Here is a 20335-nt window from a genome sequence, read left to right on the forward strand (position 1 = left end):
TCTAACCACCCTCCTCCTCCTGATGTACCAAACGAGAGAACAAAAGAAGGAAAATCCATGATGCTTCGGAGAGGTATGTAAATTCTCTTCATATCCTTACCTTGGGCCCCACCTGGAGGTGAGAAGCTAGCATGACAACAGTGTACTGGTTTGCTCTTTTTTGCCTCCATCTCTACCTTTCTGCCTCTGTGACTATGGGCAAGTCTTAAGAAATCCCTATTTGACTTTTGGTTCCATCCTTTCCAATCCAAAGACCATGAGAAAACACAGAGGCAAAGGGTGTTTCTGTCACCCACTATCACTGTCTCAGGTCTCCCAGCAGCAGGCCTGTCCCTTACCTTTCCCCTTATACATTACTCCTTGGTCTCTTTAATCTAGAAGCACTGCCTTCCTCGGCTGTCCCGCCTGTCCTCCATGTCTAGGATTCCCTCCCTCCTCATCTCCATCTCCTGGCTGCCTTCAGTCATCGGCTCACATCCTGGCTTCCTTGACCTTAATCCCTTTGCCTTGAGATTATCTTGATTTATCCCATCTACAGCTTGTCTGTCTGTGGTTGAATGCATAGTGTCTCTCCCTCAATAGACGCTGAGCTCCTTGAGGCCAGGGGCTGCTTTTACTTCTTTCTATCCCCAGTGTTTCTTAGAGTGCCTGGCACGTAGTAGGGGACTAGTAAGAGATGCTTCTTAACGTGATTTGTTGACTTATCTCTACAACTCCATGGATCATGTGTTAGAAACTGAGGATTACATTCAGCACCTAGGATACAGTCTTCAGTACTTGGTAAATGACTGTGGAAAGATTCTGTCTCTCTCAAATGGGGAGAGCTGGGGACGAAATCCATGAGCTTGACAGCAGATTCTTCTATTTAATGTGGAGGAAAAATGCCCACATCTATAAACCAAAGGATCCCATCCTTTTTCAGACCCATACCCTCTTGGCTTTCAGGAAGGCTTCCTGTACCCCCATTCAATATGAAAGGAAATTTATTCTAGATTTTATCATACACAGGCAGAGAAAAAATAAAATAAGGTCAATTTAAATAGGATAAAGCAGCTACTTCAAATCCCTTACTCCCTAGACCAAGTTATCATTCCCCTTGGGGATATCCACACCCCATATTAAGAGCTCCTGATATAAAGAAATAAAAAAGTCAGGGGATAACCTGGGCGGAAACATTTTTGAGGGAAAAAAACAATTAGAAAAAATAAAAATAAAACTAGTAGAAAACAGAACAATTCAACAAACTTTTATTTGGTGCCTATTCTGTCCTGAGTACTAAAATCTGCACCTGAGAGTCAAAGGTAAAAAAAAAAAAAAAAAAAAAAAAAGCAGGCCCTGCCCTCAGCAGGGTTCAGGGTCAGGAGATGCAGGGTCGAGTCTTAACTTTTTCAAGCTGAGTGACTGTGGACAAGTCCCTTCCCTCCTTCGGGCCTCGGCTACTTCATTCTCTGTAAAATGTAGGGATGGGACTAGATGAGTTCGAAACTATCTTTCAGACCCAAGATAACAGAATTCTACATGGCAGGTAAGATATTCCCAGGTGCGTGCAGGTGGCTGAGCAGATCAAGCTCTGGACATGGACTTCAGAAGCCTTAGGACTGACTGTCACCACGAGCCACCCGATTCCAGACAACTTACTTCATCTCTCCCAGGATCATTTTCTGTGACTGTCAATAATAATAGCGCCTACCACACAGAGTTGATATAATAATAATAATAAAATAATTATAATAATTAATAATTATTATATAATTTTATGTTTATATTCTCATTTATTATATTTATAATTTTATATATGATATATTTATTATATATTATAAATTATAATAATGTATTCTTATGTAATCATCAATTAATAATATTGTTAATTAACAATTATACCAATAATGGAATAATTATTAATCACATTATAATGATTATTATTCATAATAGTAATAACTAATACTTTATATATGCTATCTCATTTGATCCTCAAAACAACCCTGGGAGGTAAGGGCTATCATTATGATGATTTTGCAGATAAGGAAACTGAGGCAAACAGTTAAGTGACTTGGCTCAAGGTCAAACAGCTAGTAAATGTATGAGGCAAGATTTGAACTCAGGTCTTCCTGACTGCAGGTCCAGTGCTCTATGCAATGTGTCACCTAGGTGACTCAACCAATTAAGATAATGTACATAAAAGCTTTGTAAACCTTAAAGCTCTTTACAAATGTTGTCATCATCATTGTCATCTTTTTGCTACCACTGCCACAGCTGCAAATTGCAAGACCCTCTATCAGAGTGTGTGAGTCAGCAGAAGAACACATGAAATTCAAAGCCATCCATTTTGCAATGTTTTTGTTAGTGCAGTAGGTAAGAAAGTCGATGAATGCTAAAATGAAGCACAAGATACAGAATCCTCTTCTTCACTCCCATGGCTACCTTTGCCCTGTTTCAGACCCTCTTTACCCTCATCTGGACTCCTAAGAGCCTTCCAGTTGGTCTCTCTGCCTCACATCTCTCCCCACCTCCAACCCATCGTCTACTCCACTGATTTCCTCAAGAGCAGGTGTGACCATGCTCTTGTTCCACTTATTAAGCAATATATCAAAACCAAAATATTAAATATCAAAATATTACAAATATTAAAATATTAAACACACACACACAAACAAGTTCCTAGACCCCAAGGTAAGAATCCCTGTTCTAAATGAAATACAGACTTTCAGTGAAGATGGCTGAGCGAAACGTTGCAGATGAGGCCCACTCTCCCATATATCCCTCAACCTTGGAAAAAAAAAAAGGGTACCAGTCCAAATAATAATCAAGAAATCCAAAGAGAAAGTATAGTATAAGTGCCTTTATCCAGATCAGGACAACAGAAAAAGGCAGTCAGAACCCTACAGTTACTGGGAAAAGGGTCCCACCAGGAAAACCAAGATGGATGCACTGTTTAGAGACTGTTCAAAGGTTCCTGAAGCCTGCATGCTCATAGAGCATGGGCAAGGAGGCAGGCTGGAGATCTGGAGTGCATGGATAGGGAAAGACTAGGGGGCTGGGAAACCCATAGTCCTATGACGTTGACATGGCAGAGGGGCTGAAAGTCCATGGAGCTCAGACCAGAAACATTTAAGGGGCAAGAAGCCTGGAGTTATCTAATGCGACGTGAGAGGAGGGAAGCTCAGAAATGGAAGTACTTGGACATCAGAAGCAGGCTATGAACTACTAAAGCTCTGACCAGGTGCCTCGGGGGTGTCAGCACAGACTTGTGATGCTTCAGGAAGCCCCTACCTGAACCAGACAAAACAAGGGGGACTGAAACCTGCCAGCACTATGAATTCAGACACACCAGGGGAAGGACAAGATGGCAGCAAGAGCACAGAAAACAGAGGTCAAGACCAAACAGAGCCTGACCACAGCACTCGAGAGGAGAGGAGGGGAGGGAATGAAGCCTGACAAGGGCTGAGGCTACAAATATGAGTTAACAGAAGAAGATACCAAGTATTAAGAAGGAATATTCTATGTCAAGGAATGCCCAAGAGGTAAATGGAGAAGAAGAGAATAATTCTACAACAGCAAAAAGAGCTTTACAGGGGGAAATTAGCTTGGCCGCAAGAATTACAAGATTTCTTGAAGGAAATGAAGGAAGAGATTTTTAAAAAAGAAGTCAAAATGAAATAAGGGTTCCAGATTAAAGAACTGGAAAGAGGAAACACAACAAGACAGAATGTAGAAAACCTTATCCAAAAAAATGGAAAATACAGGAATGGAAATTCTCTATAAATCTGCACAGAGCCTAGCATGTAGTAGGAACTTAATAAAGGTTTATTTTTTGATTGATTGAAATGAGAATGGAACAAATAGAATTCAATGACTCCATGAGACAAAAATGCTAGAACAAATTCAAGAGGTTGAAACAATTGAAAAAATATATATATATCTATTATAAAAAAAATAAAACTGACCTAGTAAACAGGTTGAGGAAAGGGAATTCAACAGGAAGATTTCTTGAAATACATGACCAAACAAAAACCATGGATTTCAAGGAACCATAAATGAAAGTTGCCCAGATCTATTAAAAACAAAGGGCAAAGTGAAAACAGAATCCATTATGACTTCCTCAAAGAAATCCCAAAATGGAAACTCCCAGGAATGTCATAGCCAAAATCCAGAGGTAAAAAGGGAAAGAAAAAAAAAGTACAAGGAGCCAAAAAGAGTTCAAGTACTAAGGAAACAGCAGAGATCAAACAAGACTTGTTGGCTACTACTTAAAAGAAAAAAAAAAACCTTAGACCATAATTCCAACAAGCAAATGATAAAGGCTTATAATCAAGAATAATGTGTCCTGCAAAACTGAGGATAATCCAACAAAGGGGGTGAGGATGGAGGTATGGGTGGGGGAATAGATCTTTATGACAAAAGAGGGATTTGAAACATTCCTCATGAAGGAGGAACATTTAGTAGAAACTCTGAAATCCAAACATGACACTCAAGAGAAACCTATGAAAGTAAATACAGAATTTCCCTTTTAGCACACCTGTATGTTTGAACAATTGGAAGTGGCTTAATTTCTAATTGGAAGAAGAAAAAAGTGTCATGTTTAAAGAGTCAGAGAAAATCAAATAAGGTAAAGAGAGGGCCCAGGAGTAGTTTTCTTTTGTTTTTATGATTGAAGAAAAGGGAATACACCTGATCCTCACATTTATTTCAACCCTTTGAAGAGGTGTTATAATTGGCCTTACTTTTACAGATGAAGAAATGGGACAAGAAGAGTTAAATGACTTGCCCAGAGACGCACAGTTAGTAAAAGTCTAAAGTAAGATCCAAGTTCAGGCCTTCCTGCCTCCACATCCTATCATATACATATCTATCAGCTACATTATCGAAAGGCTTAACAGTTTGTATGTCACGATAAGCTCAAAATTGATCTATCACACGAATATAAATGGTGCTACCATTTAAAAAACAACAAAATCCAAGAGAATAAGGGGAAAATGGATGGTGACACTTTTCACAACTATAACTTGGAGGAAAATGCTTAACTAAAAAAGCAAAGATAGTGGAATATTTTTCAGTCCTTATACTGGGAGATGGGGAAGATTCCTGTATGATCCTGTCAAATGAACTGACTGAAACAAATGGTTTTGATTGAATGATTTTCTTTTTCACAAAAGAGAGTTCAATCAGGGTGGAGGTTTTCCTCTTTCATTCAGCCATGTGATACAAATACAAAATCCATGAATAAAACCTCTGTTTTTAATGATGGGGGCTGTACTGAAGGGCAGGTGAATGCGAGCAAACAGCAACATTCAAAAGCAATCCCTTACCCCATTTCCTACACCACCATTGTGGTTGTTGTTAACGTTATGGTTACTTTAAAACACGGAGCTAGTCAGAGAGCCCCGGCCAGATCTCATTCTAAAGGGAACCTGGCTGGCCTCCACTAAGCTTATTTCCCCTTACGGCCATCAATGGGGAGCAATTCCAGAGAAGGGCTATGCCAAGAGACTGCTGCTAATATTACAAATTATCCTAGGTCTTAGCAAAGCTGCTTAACTTGATCAAGTCAATGTGTGCGTGGCTGAAATGCATTTACACATACTCTTTCTCTCATTATGCTTAACAGCATCTTTCCACTGCAAAGAGGGGTCAAACTATCTCTCACTTTACAGATGAAGAAATTGAGACCCACAGATGTGAATTGATTCTCCCAAGGCCATCCAAGTAGCAAGGGCTCTTCCACCTCTAGACCTGTAAGTGTTACTATTGTTAAGTCATTTTTAAGTCACGTTCGACTTTTAGTGACCCCATTTGGGGTTTTCCTGGCAGATATTCTGGAGTGCTTTACCATTTTCTTCTCCAGCTCATGTCTACAGATGAGGAAATTGAGGCAAACAGGGTAAAGTGACTTGCCCAGGGTCACACAGCTAGTAAGTGTCTGGAGCCAGATTTGAACTCAGGAAGATGAGTCTTCCTGACTCTAGGCCCAAGGCTCTATGCACTATGGAGTCAACTAACTGCCCTTTAAAGTCTTTTCCAGCTCTCAATCTAGGATCCCAGGAATCCTAATTAAAAAGATCAAATCATTTTCCCCATGTCCAAAATTCTAATTTCATTTGTGTAAAGAACTCCATGAAGACTTCCAGGAAAAAAATATCATGACCAGATCACACTCATTTTAAAAATTTCTGCAGCCAACATTTTATATTAGCGACAGATTGGAGCAGTGGATACATTAATGGACTGAAAACTCAGGGTTCAAATTCTGCCTCAGGCAATTGCTATATTTATGTCCCTGGGAAATTCACTAAAGTTTCTTGAATCTCAGTTTCCTCTCCTGTGAAATGGGGATAAGAATAGCACCCCTCCCAGGGTTTTTCTGAGGCTAAAATGAGATATCTCTAAAGCACATCTCTAAAACTCACAAACAATACAGAAGTGGAGGCTGTACTTATTGCTATTTTCAGGGTGATTTCAATACTTGCAAAATTTTTTCACAAAAAGCATCCAACTGGATTCTAAGATGCACCTTGCAAGGTCTTTGGGGATAGGAGTCCTGTCCCCAGGAACATAAATCATGCCCCTCTCCAAGGTGCAAGACTTCTCACATTAAGTAGAGGCAGATGAGCTGTGACACGTTTGTCCAAAGCCCTGGTCAACCATCCCTTACAGCTCTACCTAACAGGCCGTTTCCTCAGGCCTCATCTTCGAGGTGGACAGAGGAAGCTTCATGAGGTCAAGGTAGCAAGAACCAAAGACCCACAGTGCTTTGCTGAGCCCACCTTTGCAAAAGCCCTCCCCTTCAAGAAAGAAGAGTGACATCAGCCAAAAGAAAACATTCCCAGCGTCAAGAAACTGTCATCTCAGGACTGGTCATATGGGTGTAATCTGGTCATGATCTTTTTTTCCTGGAAGTCTTCAAGAGGACGTGGCATCCTTTAAACAAATGAAACCCATGGCTCGTCGCGGCAGCCTAATATTAGTCAGAAATTTCCTTTGTTTTGAGTTTTTGTTGCTTTGTATGTTTTCCCAATCCATCTGGGTTTCCATGATATTTAAAATCCATTTAGTGCCTGGGGAATTTAGGATCCCCTTGGTGCCCAACACTGTGTGATGAGGTCCAGAAAATGCTATAGCCACGAAAAACTCAGCACGAGCATTTTTAAAAGCTGTAGTACAGCACCCTCTTCCACCAGTACTCAACAATCTCACCTTCTTTGAGATCCAAATAATGCAAATTTTAAAAAGCTTTATTTGTGTGCTTTCTTTTCATATTACAAACACTCCCAGATCACCCCTTCCAGTCCCAGAGAGGTCTCCAGTAACTAAGTAAAAGAATTAAGCAAAACCAACAATACGGTGACCTCATCTGAAAGTACCCACAACTTTCCACATCTGCGCACCCCTCCCAACCTCTCTATTTTTAAAAAGCTATTTTTTTAATTAACAGAAATCTATTTTCTCTCCCTTCCAACCCCCACCTCATTGGGGAGAAAAAACAAGAGAAAAGAAAAACAAACTGTTTGGGACAAATATGGATAGTCAAGCAAAACAAATTCCTTCATTGGCTGCATAGGAAAAAAGTGTGTGTGTGTGCCTTGTTCTGCACCCTAAATCCATCACCACTCTGTCAGGAGGTGGGAAGCACGTTTCTTCATCATTCCTCTGGAATCATGACTGATCCCTGTGTTGACTTGAGTTCTCGGAGTTTTCTAAATTATTTATCTTCACTCTTACTGTATAAATTGTTCCCCTGGTTCTGCTCATTTCATTCTATGTCAGTTTATAAGTCTTCAAAGTTGTTAATTTCAAATATTGATATTACAGTTTAAATTGTTCCCCTGTTTCTGGTCATTTCATTCTTCATCAATTTATGTCTTCAAAGTTGTTTATTTTTATAATATTAATGTTACAGTATAAATTGTTCTCTTGTTTCTGTTGATTTCATTCTTCTTCAGATCATCTAAGGCTTTCCATATCTCTCTGAAGACATCTCCTTCCTCATTTCTTAAAGCACAATAGCACTCCCTCATATTTATTTACCACAACGCAGGAATTATTCCTCAGTCGATAGGCATCCCTTTAAGTTTCCAGGGGTTTCTGGATGCCACAAAAACAGCTGCTATAAATGTCTATAAATATAGGCCCTTTTCCCATTTCTTTGATCTCTTTTGGGTTGTGGCCTAGCAGTGGAGTATCTAACTCAAAGGGCACTCACTGTTTAGCAACGTTTTGTGTGTAATTCCGAAGTGCTTTCCAGAATGGCGGTACCCATTCACAGATCGCCTAGCAGTGCGCCAATGGGTCTATTTACCCACAGCCCCTTCAACATTTATCATTTTCCTATTTTGTCATCTTTGCCAGTTAGAATCTTGGAATCGCTTAAATGTGCATTTCTCTAATTGTAGTGATTTGGGGCATTTTTTCATGGCTATAGAGACTTTGGATTTCTTCCCTTGAAAACTGCCTGTCAAACGATACAAACTTGTAACTCAATTCAGTTCCTAGTGACCATCATCTCTACTAATCCCTGTGACTTTCCTCTTCCTTGCTCAATCACCTGTCTCGCTGTCCTGTTCTCTCTAACTCCTGTCTTCACATTAAGGGAGGGTATTCAACATGATACTCTGTAACTTTTCTCTTCCTAAACTACTCGATTCTCATGAGTGACACCTCCATTCCAGCTCAGAACACAGACTGTCACACCCTTGATCTTGCCATCACTAATCTCTCATCACTCCATCTTCCCCTCTGACTTACAACTCTAAATCATCTTCATCTGCATCATGACCTCCAAGCCTTCCATCCCTCAGGTCTTTTCCCATGACCTCTGGACTGATGACACTCTCCTCCCCTTGACCCTTGGTGAATTGGTCCAACTGTCCTATATATCTGAATTCCCTGCCCTTCTGTCCTATTGCCACAATCACGCCTTGCCAAGCCCCAGCCCTGAATTCACTCTCATTACCTGCCTCATCCACTCCTATTTTTATGCTACTAAATCAACGTGGATAAGATCATGAAGCTGTACTTACTAGGTCAACTGCAAATTTGTCACATAACCTTAACCGAGTCCTCACTATAGTTACTCAACACAGGGACTATTCCAAATATTTTCATCCCTCTACACACCTCTCATGGCATTGCCCTTCCCTCCCCCTCTCAGCTGAGGACCTTTCCTCATATTTAGCCAAAAAATGGAGGCCACCGATGAGAACTGCCTCTTCCACCTTCCTCATCTCAGACATCTCCCCACGCTATCTCTACCTTCACCCCTTACATAAAATGGTGGCCCTTCTTGCCAAGGCAAACCCCTCTACATAAGTCCTTAAACTCGTCCCATTCTGTCTTCTCCAACAGATTGCTCCCATCATAACCCCTACTCTTTCTCTCTCTCTAGTCTTCAATGTCTCCCAATCTACTGGCTTTTTCTCAGCTGCCTATTCACATGCCCATGTCTTCTCCCTTATCCTTAAAAACCCCCTTTTGATCTAAGTAGCCCCACTACCTATTGCCCTGTATCTCTCTTCCCCTTCTCAGGTAACCTCCATTAGAAAGCTTCTCCCCCTTGACTATCTCACTTGAGAATCTCCTCAACTCCCAGGCATTCAAATGACATTTCTAGGCACATGATTCCCAGACCTTGAAATCCAGCCCTAACCTCTCTGGAGCCAGCGCAAGATCTAGTGAATCATGACGGCAGAAAACCTAGATATGAGTCCTTGCTCCAATCTTTACCAGCTAGATCTGATCATGGGTTAAGTGATTACACCTGTTTTTAATGTGTTGGGTCCTGGGTGCCACATTCAGGGAAGGAAATTAAAAACTTATTAAGAAGAGAGTGAATAGGATGATGAGATTAAAGACTATGCCATAAGTGGTTCCTCTGAAGGAACTGGGGGTGTTTAGCCTGGAAAAGGGAAGATTTAGTGGGGGATGTGACAGCACTCTATCAAGGCACTGGAATTATTCTGCTTGGCCGCAAGGGAGGGGAATTAGAAATAATGGTGAAAGTTACAAAAAAGCTAATTTAGGCCTGATGTAAGGAAAAACTTAACAATGAGAGTGATCCTTGGGTAGAGTGAGCTGCCTGGGAAGCCTCTCTTTGCTAGAGGTCTAGCAAATGACAGATAACTCCTTGCAGGCAACACTGCAGAGGGAAGTCTTAATCAGGCATGGATTGATATAAACGACTTCTAAGGTCCTATCCAACTCTGAAATTCTGTGATCTATAAAATGAGGAAGATAATCCTTGCACATCATATAAGAGAAGCACTTTGCAAACCACAAAACTCTACATGAAAATATGAGCTTTTACCATAATCACTGCTATCAGCATCATCCCATTCCTCTGATCTTTGATGGGAATTTGAAGGAAACTGTCTGGAGACAAGTCACTATTCTTTTATATCTGGGGCTCTACGGACCACCATCATACAGAAGATAAAAGGTGATTTTCTTTTAGTTGAACAAAAACACTAGGCCATCAGGGTATCTTCTATAGGCTCAATGAAAGCATCTCGGGACAAGTTCAACAGTAGCCAGGGCAAGAGGGATGATATGTACCTCACCTCCTTCCCACATGATTTTCACCCCCTTAACTAGAGAGCCCTTTATTTTGAAAACTTTTCATTCCATGTGATTGGAGATGATGAGTAATAGGGATATTGACATCTACTAAAAATGCTCTTAGGTTTTTTTTAAATTAACGTTATGTCTGGGTGCTTATAGGCAATGGTTATGTCTGGGGTCTGGGCCTGACTATAGCTTTTGTTGTTGTTGCTGTTGTTCAGTCATTTTCAGTCATCCCCAACTCTTTGTGATCTCATTGGGGTTTTCTCAGCAAAGATACTGGGGTGTTTTACCATTTCCTTCTCCAGCTCATTTTATAGATGAGGAAACTGAGGCAAACAGGGCTAAGTGACTTGTCCAGGGTCACACAGCTAGTAAGTGTCTGCGGCTGGATTGGACTTTGAGTCCAGCAGTCTATCTACTGCATTCCCTCGCCTCTTCTTTTTAGACACACACACACACACCCCTCTGCAATTTCTGTAAGTCCCTACACAAGACTCATGTGCATGAGATCAAGTCATCAGCCTACATCTCTCCCCTATATGGGGCTATTAATTAGTGAGGGAAAAGCATGACCAGAAATGTCATTAAAAAGAGACAGAGAAGAAAATCATGGAAAGTCATCTGGAAGGTTTCGCACTCACCCTGAACAAGGGACAAAGGGAAAAGGGCAACCCATACAAACAGGTGGCCCCTTCAATGCTTCAGTGTGATTAGTAGGAGCACAGGAAATTGGTCTCCAGGGGCTGCAGATGGTCAGCCTCTTGGATGCATCTGCAAATGTCTTTTGTGCTAACAAGGCCTCTAAACAAGGTCCTATTTTTAACAAGGGCCTTGTCGATTTTCCCGTAATGTTTAAAGTTGAATGCATCGTATGACAGCTCTGCTGCACGCATTTTTCTCACATCTGGTTCATATTTGCTCTTTTTCAGGTTCCAAAAACAACTGTCTCCAATGGATAGGGAAGGCAGGGGCCATATTCACTTCTTGAACAAGCAAAGCCTGTTGGGTGATTTCTCTGATCTGTAAGGTTAAGTTGAGCTATTGCCTTCCTTAAAGCACCCCTTTGTCTTCAAAAGAATTTAGAGAATCCTAGCTGTGGGCAGCTAGGTGGTGCAGTGGATAGAGCGTTGGGCCTAGAGTCAGGAAGACATGAGTTCAAATCCGGCCTCAGACACTTCCTAGCTGTGTGACTCTGGGCAAGTCACTTCACCCTGTTTGCCTCAGTTTCCTCATCTGTAAAAATGACCCGGAGAAGGAAAACTCTCCTGTATCTTCACTAAGAAAACCCCAAATGGGGTTATGAAGAGTCACACATGACCAAAAAAATGACTGAAAAAGAGAATTTCAAGAATGAACTACAAGTAGGTACCTCTGGCCTTTTTTTTCTAGTGGAAAATGCTTCTTAATCAGGTACTTATATGTAGAAAATTCTATCCAAGGAAGCCTCAAGGAGCTTACCTTGTACTTGGGAGGAAACAAGGATAAATACAATAAACAAAATGTTTATTTCCAAGGGAAGGGACACTGAAGCTGGATTGAGTTTCATTTAAGAATGAGCACCTGAAGCTGAGCCTTCAAAGAAACCAAGGACACCCTGAAGACAGAATGCCATTTTCTTAGATGTGCCAATCCAGACCACATCTGGTGAGATTTCTAAATCTTTCTGGAGGAGCAGAAGAAGAGAATAAGCAATTTACATAGCACCTACTATGTGCCAGGCCCTGTGCACTTTATACATATTATGTGATTTGAGTAGTAGGGCAGAGCTTCCTGCTACTTTACTATGCCTCCCATTTAGAATATTGTATTCCAAGATTTTCCCTCTTTATAGCAGATGTGGCATAATCTTATCCTGACTGGGGCTTCTTAGTTCTTGAATTCTTGGACTGTTACTTACAGTATTTTTTTTTTTTTGCTTTAACTTGGAAACTATAAATTTGGACACAACAATCCTGGGTATTTCCAATTTGGGATTTCTTTCATGAAGTGATCAGCAATTTTTCCCCCATTTTCACTTTGATCTCTGTTTGAAATAGTTCAGTTTTCCTTCAAGATTTCTTCAAATATTACATCCAGGTTTTTAGCATGGCTATAGTTTTCAAGGAGTCTAATAATTCTTACACTCTCTTCAACCTGCTTGCCAATGAGTTTTTTATAGTAGATATATTATATTTTCAGTCTTTTGACCTTATTCTAATATTGCTTGTTATTTCAGGGAGTTACTGCTGAGATGTTTGCTCCATATTATTTTTCAGGGTCTCCATCACTTAGGTAAAGTTTCCTACCTTATGTTCTAAACTATTTATTCTGTTTCCATTTTTTTTCCCTTCAGAGTTTTTATTTCACTTAGGATTTTACTTTTCATCTCTAACTGCTGCGTCCACAGCCTGAGCATTCCATGAGGGCTCCTCCCCTGCGTGCTTTCCTTCAATGCACCGCCATCTTGAAACCCAGGCAACAAAAGAGAAATGTGAGAAGATTCAACAGTAACATTTCTTACCTGCCCCTTTCAACCGCTAAGGCATCTAGCTCATCGAAGAAAAGAATTGATGGGGCCACTGCTCGAGCTTTCCTGAAGATCTGGAACAGATATTCCGAGGAGCTCAAACATCAAGCTACAACAGTGGATGTTCCAATGCAGTCACATTCCTCCACCCCACCACCACCACCAACACACACACACACACACACACACACACACACACACACACACACACACACACTGCCCAGCACATAGGAGGAGATTAATAAATGCTTGTTGGAACTAGCTTTTAGCATGAGAACCAGAGTCCTAAGCAGTTTTTGGTTGTGGTCAGGAAAACAATCAATAATATTATTTATACTGTTGTCAACACAGGCTCATAAATTTCAAACTGGAAAGAAATCTCACAGGCCATCCAGCTCTCACTTCACAAACAAGGAAACTCGGGCCCAGGAGAGAAAAAGTGATTTGCCCAAAATGACTGAGATAGTGTCAGAGCTGGAATTTGAACCCAAGGCCTTTGATTCTTCTTTCCACTGTACCATGATTCCTCCGTGGTGTGATTTTAATATTTAAAGCTTAGGCAAATACTTGAGCTCAGAGAGTCAATCCCAATTCAATTCTATAAACATGATTAAATCTCAACTATGTACAAGGCACTGGGAATATATACAGACCAGGACCCTCAAGTTTACATTCTAATGAATGTTAGAGCTTCTTGAAATTAATGCAAACAACAACATGCCTGCTTCTTGGTCATCTCGTCCCCAAACTCTCTACAACGTTCTATCTCATGTGCTTCAGGCTTTTTCTAGAATTCTCAATATTCTGCAGCTATCGAAGCAGTCCACTAGTCTTCTGCCATTCTGACTACACGAGTGTCATCTTGGACAAAAAAGACAAAAATCTCTTCATTCAAGATGCTTACAAAAATTGAAAGAGATAGGAGTGCCACCAAATTGAGGCATCCATAAACCCATGTAATATAGAAATATGCACTACACACTGTGGTCAGAATATTGAAAACGCAAATGGCCTCTGAGGCCTGCAATATAGCAGTGGTGAGAAACACAGCCATGGTCAATGGCATGAGAAATGGATGGAAGTCAAGGAAGGAAAAAATAACCACCGAGGAAAGAGGCCCAAAAGGAGGGGACAGAGGTCCAAGCAAAGGTAAAACCAGATCAGCTTAGGGGAAATATAGGATACCACTCGTGGGCACAGAGAGCAAGCCTACTGAATGTCAAAGAAAAAAGATGGGCAGTAAAGCCATCAGGGGCCAAAGCAAATAAACAGAGGAAACTAGGTGGTCCACAGGATAGCATGCTAGGCTTGGAGTCAGGAAGCCCCGAGTTCAAATCCAGCCTCAGATACTTCCTAGCTGTGTGACCCTGGGCAAGTCACATAACCTCTGTCTGTCTACATCAATTTCCTCAATTGTGAAATGGAGATAATAATAGCATGTACTTCCCAGGATTGTTGTAAGGATTAAGTGAAATAACAAAGTGCTTAGCACAGTGCCTGGCACATACTGAAAACTTTATAAATCCATCCTTCTTTCTTCTTTCCTTCCTTCCTTTCTTTCCTTCTTCCTTCCCTCTTTCTTTCCTTCCCTTCTTCCTTCCTTCTTTCCTTTTTCTTTCTTCCTCTTTTCTCTCTTTCTTTTTCTTTCTCTTTCTTCCTTCCTTCCTTCCCTCCTGCCTCTATTTGCTCCTTCCTTTCTTTCCTCCTTCCTTTCCTCTTTCTTTCCTTCCCTTCTTCCTTCCTTCTTTCCTTTTTCTTTCTTCCTCTTTTCTCTCTTTCTTTTTCTTTCTCTTTCTTCCTTCCTTCCTTCCCTCCTGCCTCTATTTGCTCCTTCCTTTCTTTCCTCCTCTTCCTCCTTCCTTCCTTCCATCTTTCCTTCTCTCCCTTCCTCCCTCTCTCTCCCTTCTTCCTTCTTTCCCACAGGAATGAAATCACAAGTCCAGATCAGACAGAAAGAAAGATAAACAGATATTAGCACTATTCACCTCTCTGACTGCACGTTCCGACTGACCAACATACTTATCCATTAATTCAGGTCCCTGCAAGAAAAGAAAACGTCAACTGGTTAGAATCTACAAGTCCAAACACTTCCTTCCTGTGAGATGAAGGGAAATTGTTGGTGTTCTGTTTCCACTGGATATGGCAAATGCCTCAGAGAGGAATGACGCTATATATACCATGGACTACTACGTTTCTCAGGAGGTGCCCGTTAAATAAACACTCACACACACATACACTCACACGGTACGGTCAGGAGATTAAAGACTGGAAACATCTCTTTGGTATCTAAACCCAAATGCAAGAAACTCTGAAAACCACAACTCGAAAAAATATTGCTTCTTATGGCATCATTCTGTATGAGGTAAAAGCATACTTGATAAGCATTCCCTGGTCTTTTCTTCCCAACCTCAACGAAAAGAAAAATACTTCATTCATCCGAAGTTTACTTAATTGGAAACATCAACTTTCTGAAATACGTCAGGATCCAGGAAGGAAACCACAGAGGTCTCTCAGAAGCCAAAATAGATGTTACAACATGGGTGTACTGAGAAGCCCATACCCATTAGTACCAGGAAAGCCCCTCGGGCCCTCATTCAAGAGGAAAGTTATACTCACTGGACACAGAGTTCTCATAAACTATGGTACCCTTTAAGGGACTGTTCTTTTCACACAGAGCAGTTTCATGTCAGAAGGGGCAAGAAAAGCACCTTTGTATAAAGAAAAAGAGGCAAATTAAGTGGAAAAGGATGTAAGATATTGACTCTGTCCAGTGAACATTTGGATGCCTGGAAGAAGTAGGAAAAGAACTTTGGTTTTATAAAAACTGCTAACGTGTATATGAAGCAAAACAGCTTTCAGGAGGATTTCAGCAGTTTGGGACAGAAATGGACTACAGAATAAATGTAAAGACTTAAATGAAAAGGCATTTATTAAGCACCTACTGTGTGCCAGGCAATATGCTAAGAGCTTTACAAATATTATCCCATTTGTTTTCACCTTGTGAAAGAAGTTAGATGCTGTCTCATATGTATAAGAGCAGTATGATAGCTTAAGAGGCAGAGAAAAAAACCTTTTGTTCACTAACAGTTAGAAATACATGAGTATACAGAAACACTGTCAAGGACACAAAATGAGATGGTGTACTCTGCTGGGCACTTAGAGCCCCAGGGCCTCACGGTCCCTTAGCACATTTGCATGTCACAATTGCAAGACATAAGAAGGTAAAACAAAAAAATGAGAAACAATTATTTAGAGACTAGGGTATGATTTTTTTAAGAGACTGTTGATATCATAAGAGAAATATGGTTGTTGAAGTGACAAATAACTTAATGAGCTCCAGGAGGCTCTGATTTAAGCCTCTAACAAGGACAAGCAGCCTGGGGCTGACAAATGAAGGTTAAGGAAAAAGCAGGGAGTCAAAATCTGTTCTCTCAGGGCAGGAAGACGCTGGAGCAGTCAGGTAACAGAAGGCTTCAGGTACATGACTCCTGACTTATTGGGAGTAACACAACCACAGAGGACTGAGCATGACATTCCAGATACTGCTCTTCAGCTCTCCCTGGGGCTTAAGAGAGGTGACGTTTCTTAGAAGTGACTGATACCCTCTGCTGTCCACTGTGGTTTGAGAGAAAAGCAGAAAGGCAGAGGACAGGTTGGACATCTGTTGTCTAGGAAGAGATACTGAGATTTAATGGGATGATTCCCAAGACTGGTGATGGAAAAAAAGCAAGTGAACCTGAGCTGTCATGCAGGGATTTCCATTTGCTATAATTAGATTGGACAAGACAGAATCCTGGTGAATACCAGGCTGAGCTAGCTAATACTGCCCAGAGAAAGCCAGCATGATGAGCTTTGCAGCAATTTGGCTGCTCTAAAAATTAAGAAGTAGCACTTCCTCAACACCCTCTTAAAGGCAACTGTAAGTTGAGCAAATTTATAAGTGTTACATCAGATCAGCAATAGAGCTGGAGATCAGTGAGGATTAACAATTAGCAGAAAAGCAGCTTTGTGCAGTACAGATGTTCCTGAATAAACTGATGATGTCAAAGCCTGTAGTCCAGAGTTGTGAGTTAACTCAAGCCCATTAGTTTTCCTTTCTCCTGTGCTTTCTTGTCAGTTCCTTAAAAATATGTTGATCCTTCCCTAAGGGTACTGAGAACCCTGGTGGAAAAATGACACAAGCTTATGCACGGGTCATAATGTATTTATTATCACTGCATTTGTTTCAATATGTTAATACATAGGATGCTATCATTAGTTCCTTTCCTTTATTGCTAAGTAAATAATTATGGTTAAGATATAAGTGTTACTATGCCTAATTTGCATCAGTGGAAATGAATCCATGGGGGCTCAAGAGTTAAAGTCACAAGTAGGGAAGAGTATATTCCTCCAATAGGGTTACTTCTAGGATCCTGAGAGAATCTGAGTTTAACATGGCACTGGTCCAGCTTTGGGAACTAGACCTTTCAGTGTGAGAGCAGGTTGGAATAAAGGAGCTAACCCAGAGAATAGGCAGGGGTCCACATGACCATAGAAATATATAAGGCCCTATAGTTTGTCATATACTTTCCACACACCTGCCCTGTTGTTAAACTAAGTCATATTTTCTTTGACTAGAGTTAGTGAAGAATAGGAAGATGATGTTAGAAACAGGTTATGAACCACAGCAAGAAGTAATGCAAGGTGATGGAGAGGGAGAGACAAAAGGCAGAAAAGCTAGACTTTAATATTTCAATGGACTTCTGGCCACTCCCTCCCAAACTACAGATCACAACTGAGCTCATGTGTTCTGATACTGCACCATTTTGCTTCCCCATAAATCCTTCATCAAGCCATCCAAGATGCTGGAGGCCCTCCTTTAGGTCCTAAGAACTGGATCCAAATCCATGCTCTAATTCCTCTAGCTATGGGACCTAGGCCAAGGGCCTCAGATTTCTCCTCTGAAAAATGAGCAGGTTGGATTAGATGACCTCTAAACCCCTCCCAGTCTATGATGCTATGAATATCCCATGGGTAATAGGGCAGCATGTAAGTCATTTACATCTTATATCACACACTCCTCTCAGCATTAGATCATAAGCTCCTTGAGGGCAGAGACTGTCTTTTGAATCTTTTTGTATCCCCATCACTTAACACAGCCTGGGCATAGAGTAGGAGCTTAATAAATATTTATTGAATCATATACTTCTCAAATGTCAGAGGATCACTGGATACTAGAGGTAAAAAGGGTTCAGGGGACACCTAGGCCCACCTACATGAGAAGTTCAACTCAGTGACCTCTAAAGCTCTTCCCACCTCTAAAATCCTGGGTCTCTATACGATTTCAGACTGTTGGATATGTGCATCAACATAGGCTTTCCCAGCTGTTAATCTGTGTTAGTTTTCTTGGAAAAGATAGTGCCTTTTGTGTCCCTTGGGCCTCAACAAGGAACAAGGTGGAAAAGCTGATAAAAACATTAGTCTTAGAGTCAGGAAGACCAAAGTTTGAGCCCTTTCCAGACACTCACTGTATGACCCTGGGTAAATCACTTACTCTCTCTGACTCAGTTTCTCCATCTGGGAGAAAGCACATAACTCATAGGGTTATTGTGAGGATCAAATGAGGTTATCTATGATACCATGATCTATTATTATGAATTCTTATTCATAATGCCCCATGCTCCAGGTGCATCAGTTGTTAGAAGACAATGACGACAAAGGGCAGCCTAAAACTCTGGTGAATATGATAAGAAAATAGAATGGAGGGGGTGGGAAACAGAGAATGACCTCAAAGGAGAATCCAAGATGAGATCACAAGATTCAGAGCCAGAAGGTCACTTAGAGGGACAGGACTCAGAGCCCGACCTCAACAATCAACAATTGCTCGAGACCACCCAGGAAGTGAGTAGGTGAGCTGGATTTGACCCCAGCTCTTCTCGGTCCAAATCTAGCAGCCTCTCTAGCATACAGAGTTACTAAGCAGTCTGGACTATATTTCTCAAATGCCTGTCAATATATAAAAGACTTCTGTTTGAAGAGGAGATCTGCTTCCCCTTCCCCACCAAGCATGGAGGAAATACTGCTTTCAAGCAGCTGCAGCCCCCATGATAAAGTTCCGAAAGATGTCGGGTAGTCTTGACAGACCCCATTAGTCCCGAGTGCACGAAGCACTCCAAAGCAACAGGAGCCATGCAAAGAGCATTTACTCTTCTTCCATCACAGCCTACAGTATCATATCCACTTAAATTAGAGGGCACTCCATGCACTTATTTTTAAAACAATCAATAAGCATTTATTAAGCACCTACTAGTGCACTGGGCACTGGGGTTGCAGAGACCAAGGAAACCATCCCTACCCTCAAGCAGCCTCCATTCTATTGGATCCAAAGTTATAAAACTCTGCATCTCCCAAAGCACCTCCCAAAGCCAGGGAGGGGAATTTCTCAAAATCAAACCAAAGTTTAGAGAGGGTAAATTACTTGCCCAAGGACTTACAGGTAGTGGGGAGGAGAGCTGGGAAAGCATTCAGTTTCCAAACCCAGCACCCTCTTTGCTCTCTTCTGTTGCCTTCATTAGGCTGTTTGCTACCTTACGCTGACAAATGTTATCTCCATATCTACAGGCAGGCAGGTGGGATATAGATATAAGCTGAATATAACAATGAAACTTTCCCTTTCATAAGCTTCCAACATGGTTCCCTTAATTTCTCCTCATTGTCACAATGTGATAATCCTAGCAATTGAAGCAGCCCAAGAAAATCTCTCTTAAATATTCTCCATTTGTCTGAAATATCAATTTCAAATTCCCTCATTGTTGGATAACTCCAGGCTGACCCATGCTGGACAGTGTAGAAAGCTAAGAACAACAAAAAGTGTTTGGGTTTTTAATTATAGTAGAGAGAAGAGGTTTCTTTTTCACAGTTTCTAATGACTCAAAAATCTGAAACCTAACCAAGAACTAGTGCATCTGATACTCCCATGCAAAACACCAAGATCTATCAAACAGAGGGGTCTTTATCTTTGTCTATTTTATTTTTAAAAATTTATTATTTAATATTCATAGTAATAGAAATAAATATTTAACATTTTATCTATTTCAAGAAAATAGGATTTTTTTTTAGTTGGAAGGATTTTAGAGGTCATTGATTCCAACTCCTTCAATTAAGAGAGGAGGAAGCTAAGGAGGAAAAGTAACTTGTCTGAGATGACGCAGGTAATGAGCTGTGGAGAGGCAAGATTCGAATCTGGGTCTTGTGCCAAAATCGAATCCTGGTTCCCCTACAGCCCCAGGTTGAACA

General features: G+C 41.0%; 1 protein-coding gene across 1 annotated transcript in view; it reads right to left on the minus strand.

Annotated features, from left to right (window-relative positions):
- The window catches only part of SPATA5 (spermatogenesis associated 5), a 232759-nt gene that overhangs the window by 169499 nt on the left and 42925 nt on the right, over nucleotides 1-20335 (minus strand). The window contains exons 12-13 of the mRNA XM_036762617.1: nucleotides 15046-15099; nucleotides 13055-13134 (exon numbers count right to left, since the gene is read on the minus strand). Coding sequence (XP_036618512.1) covers nucleotides 13055-13134; nucleotides 15046-15099 — 134 coding nt within the window. The remainder of the gene's footprint in view (nucleotides 1-13054; nucleotides 13135-15045; nucleotides 15100-20335) is intronic.

This window comes from Trichosurus vulpecula, chromosome 6, assembly GCF_011100635.1.
Source record: "Trichosurus vulpecula isolate mTriVul1 chromosome 6, mTriVul1.pri, whole genome shotgun sequence".
Classification (NCBI taxonomy): domain Eukaryota; kingdom Metazoa; phylum Chordata; class Mammalia; order Diprotodontia; family Phalangeridae; genus Trichosurus; species Trichosurus vulpecula.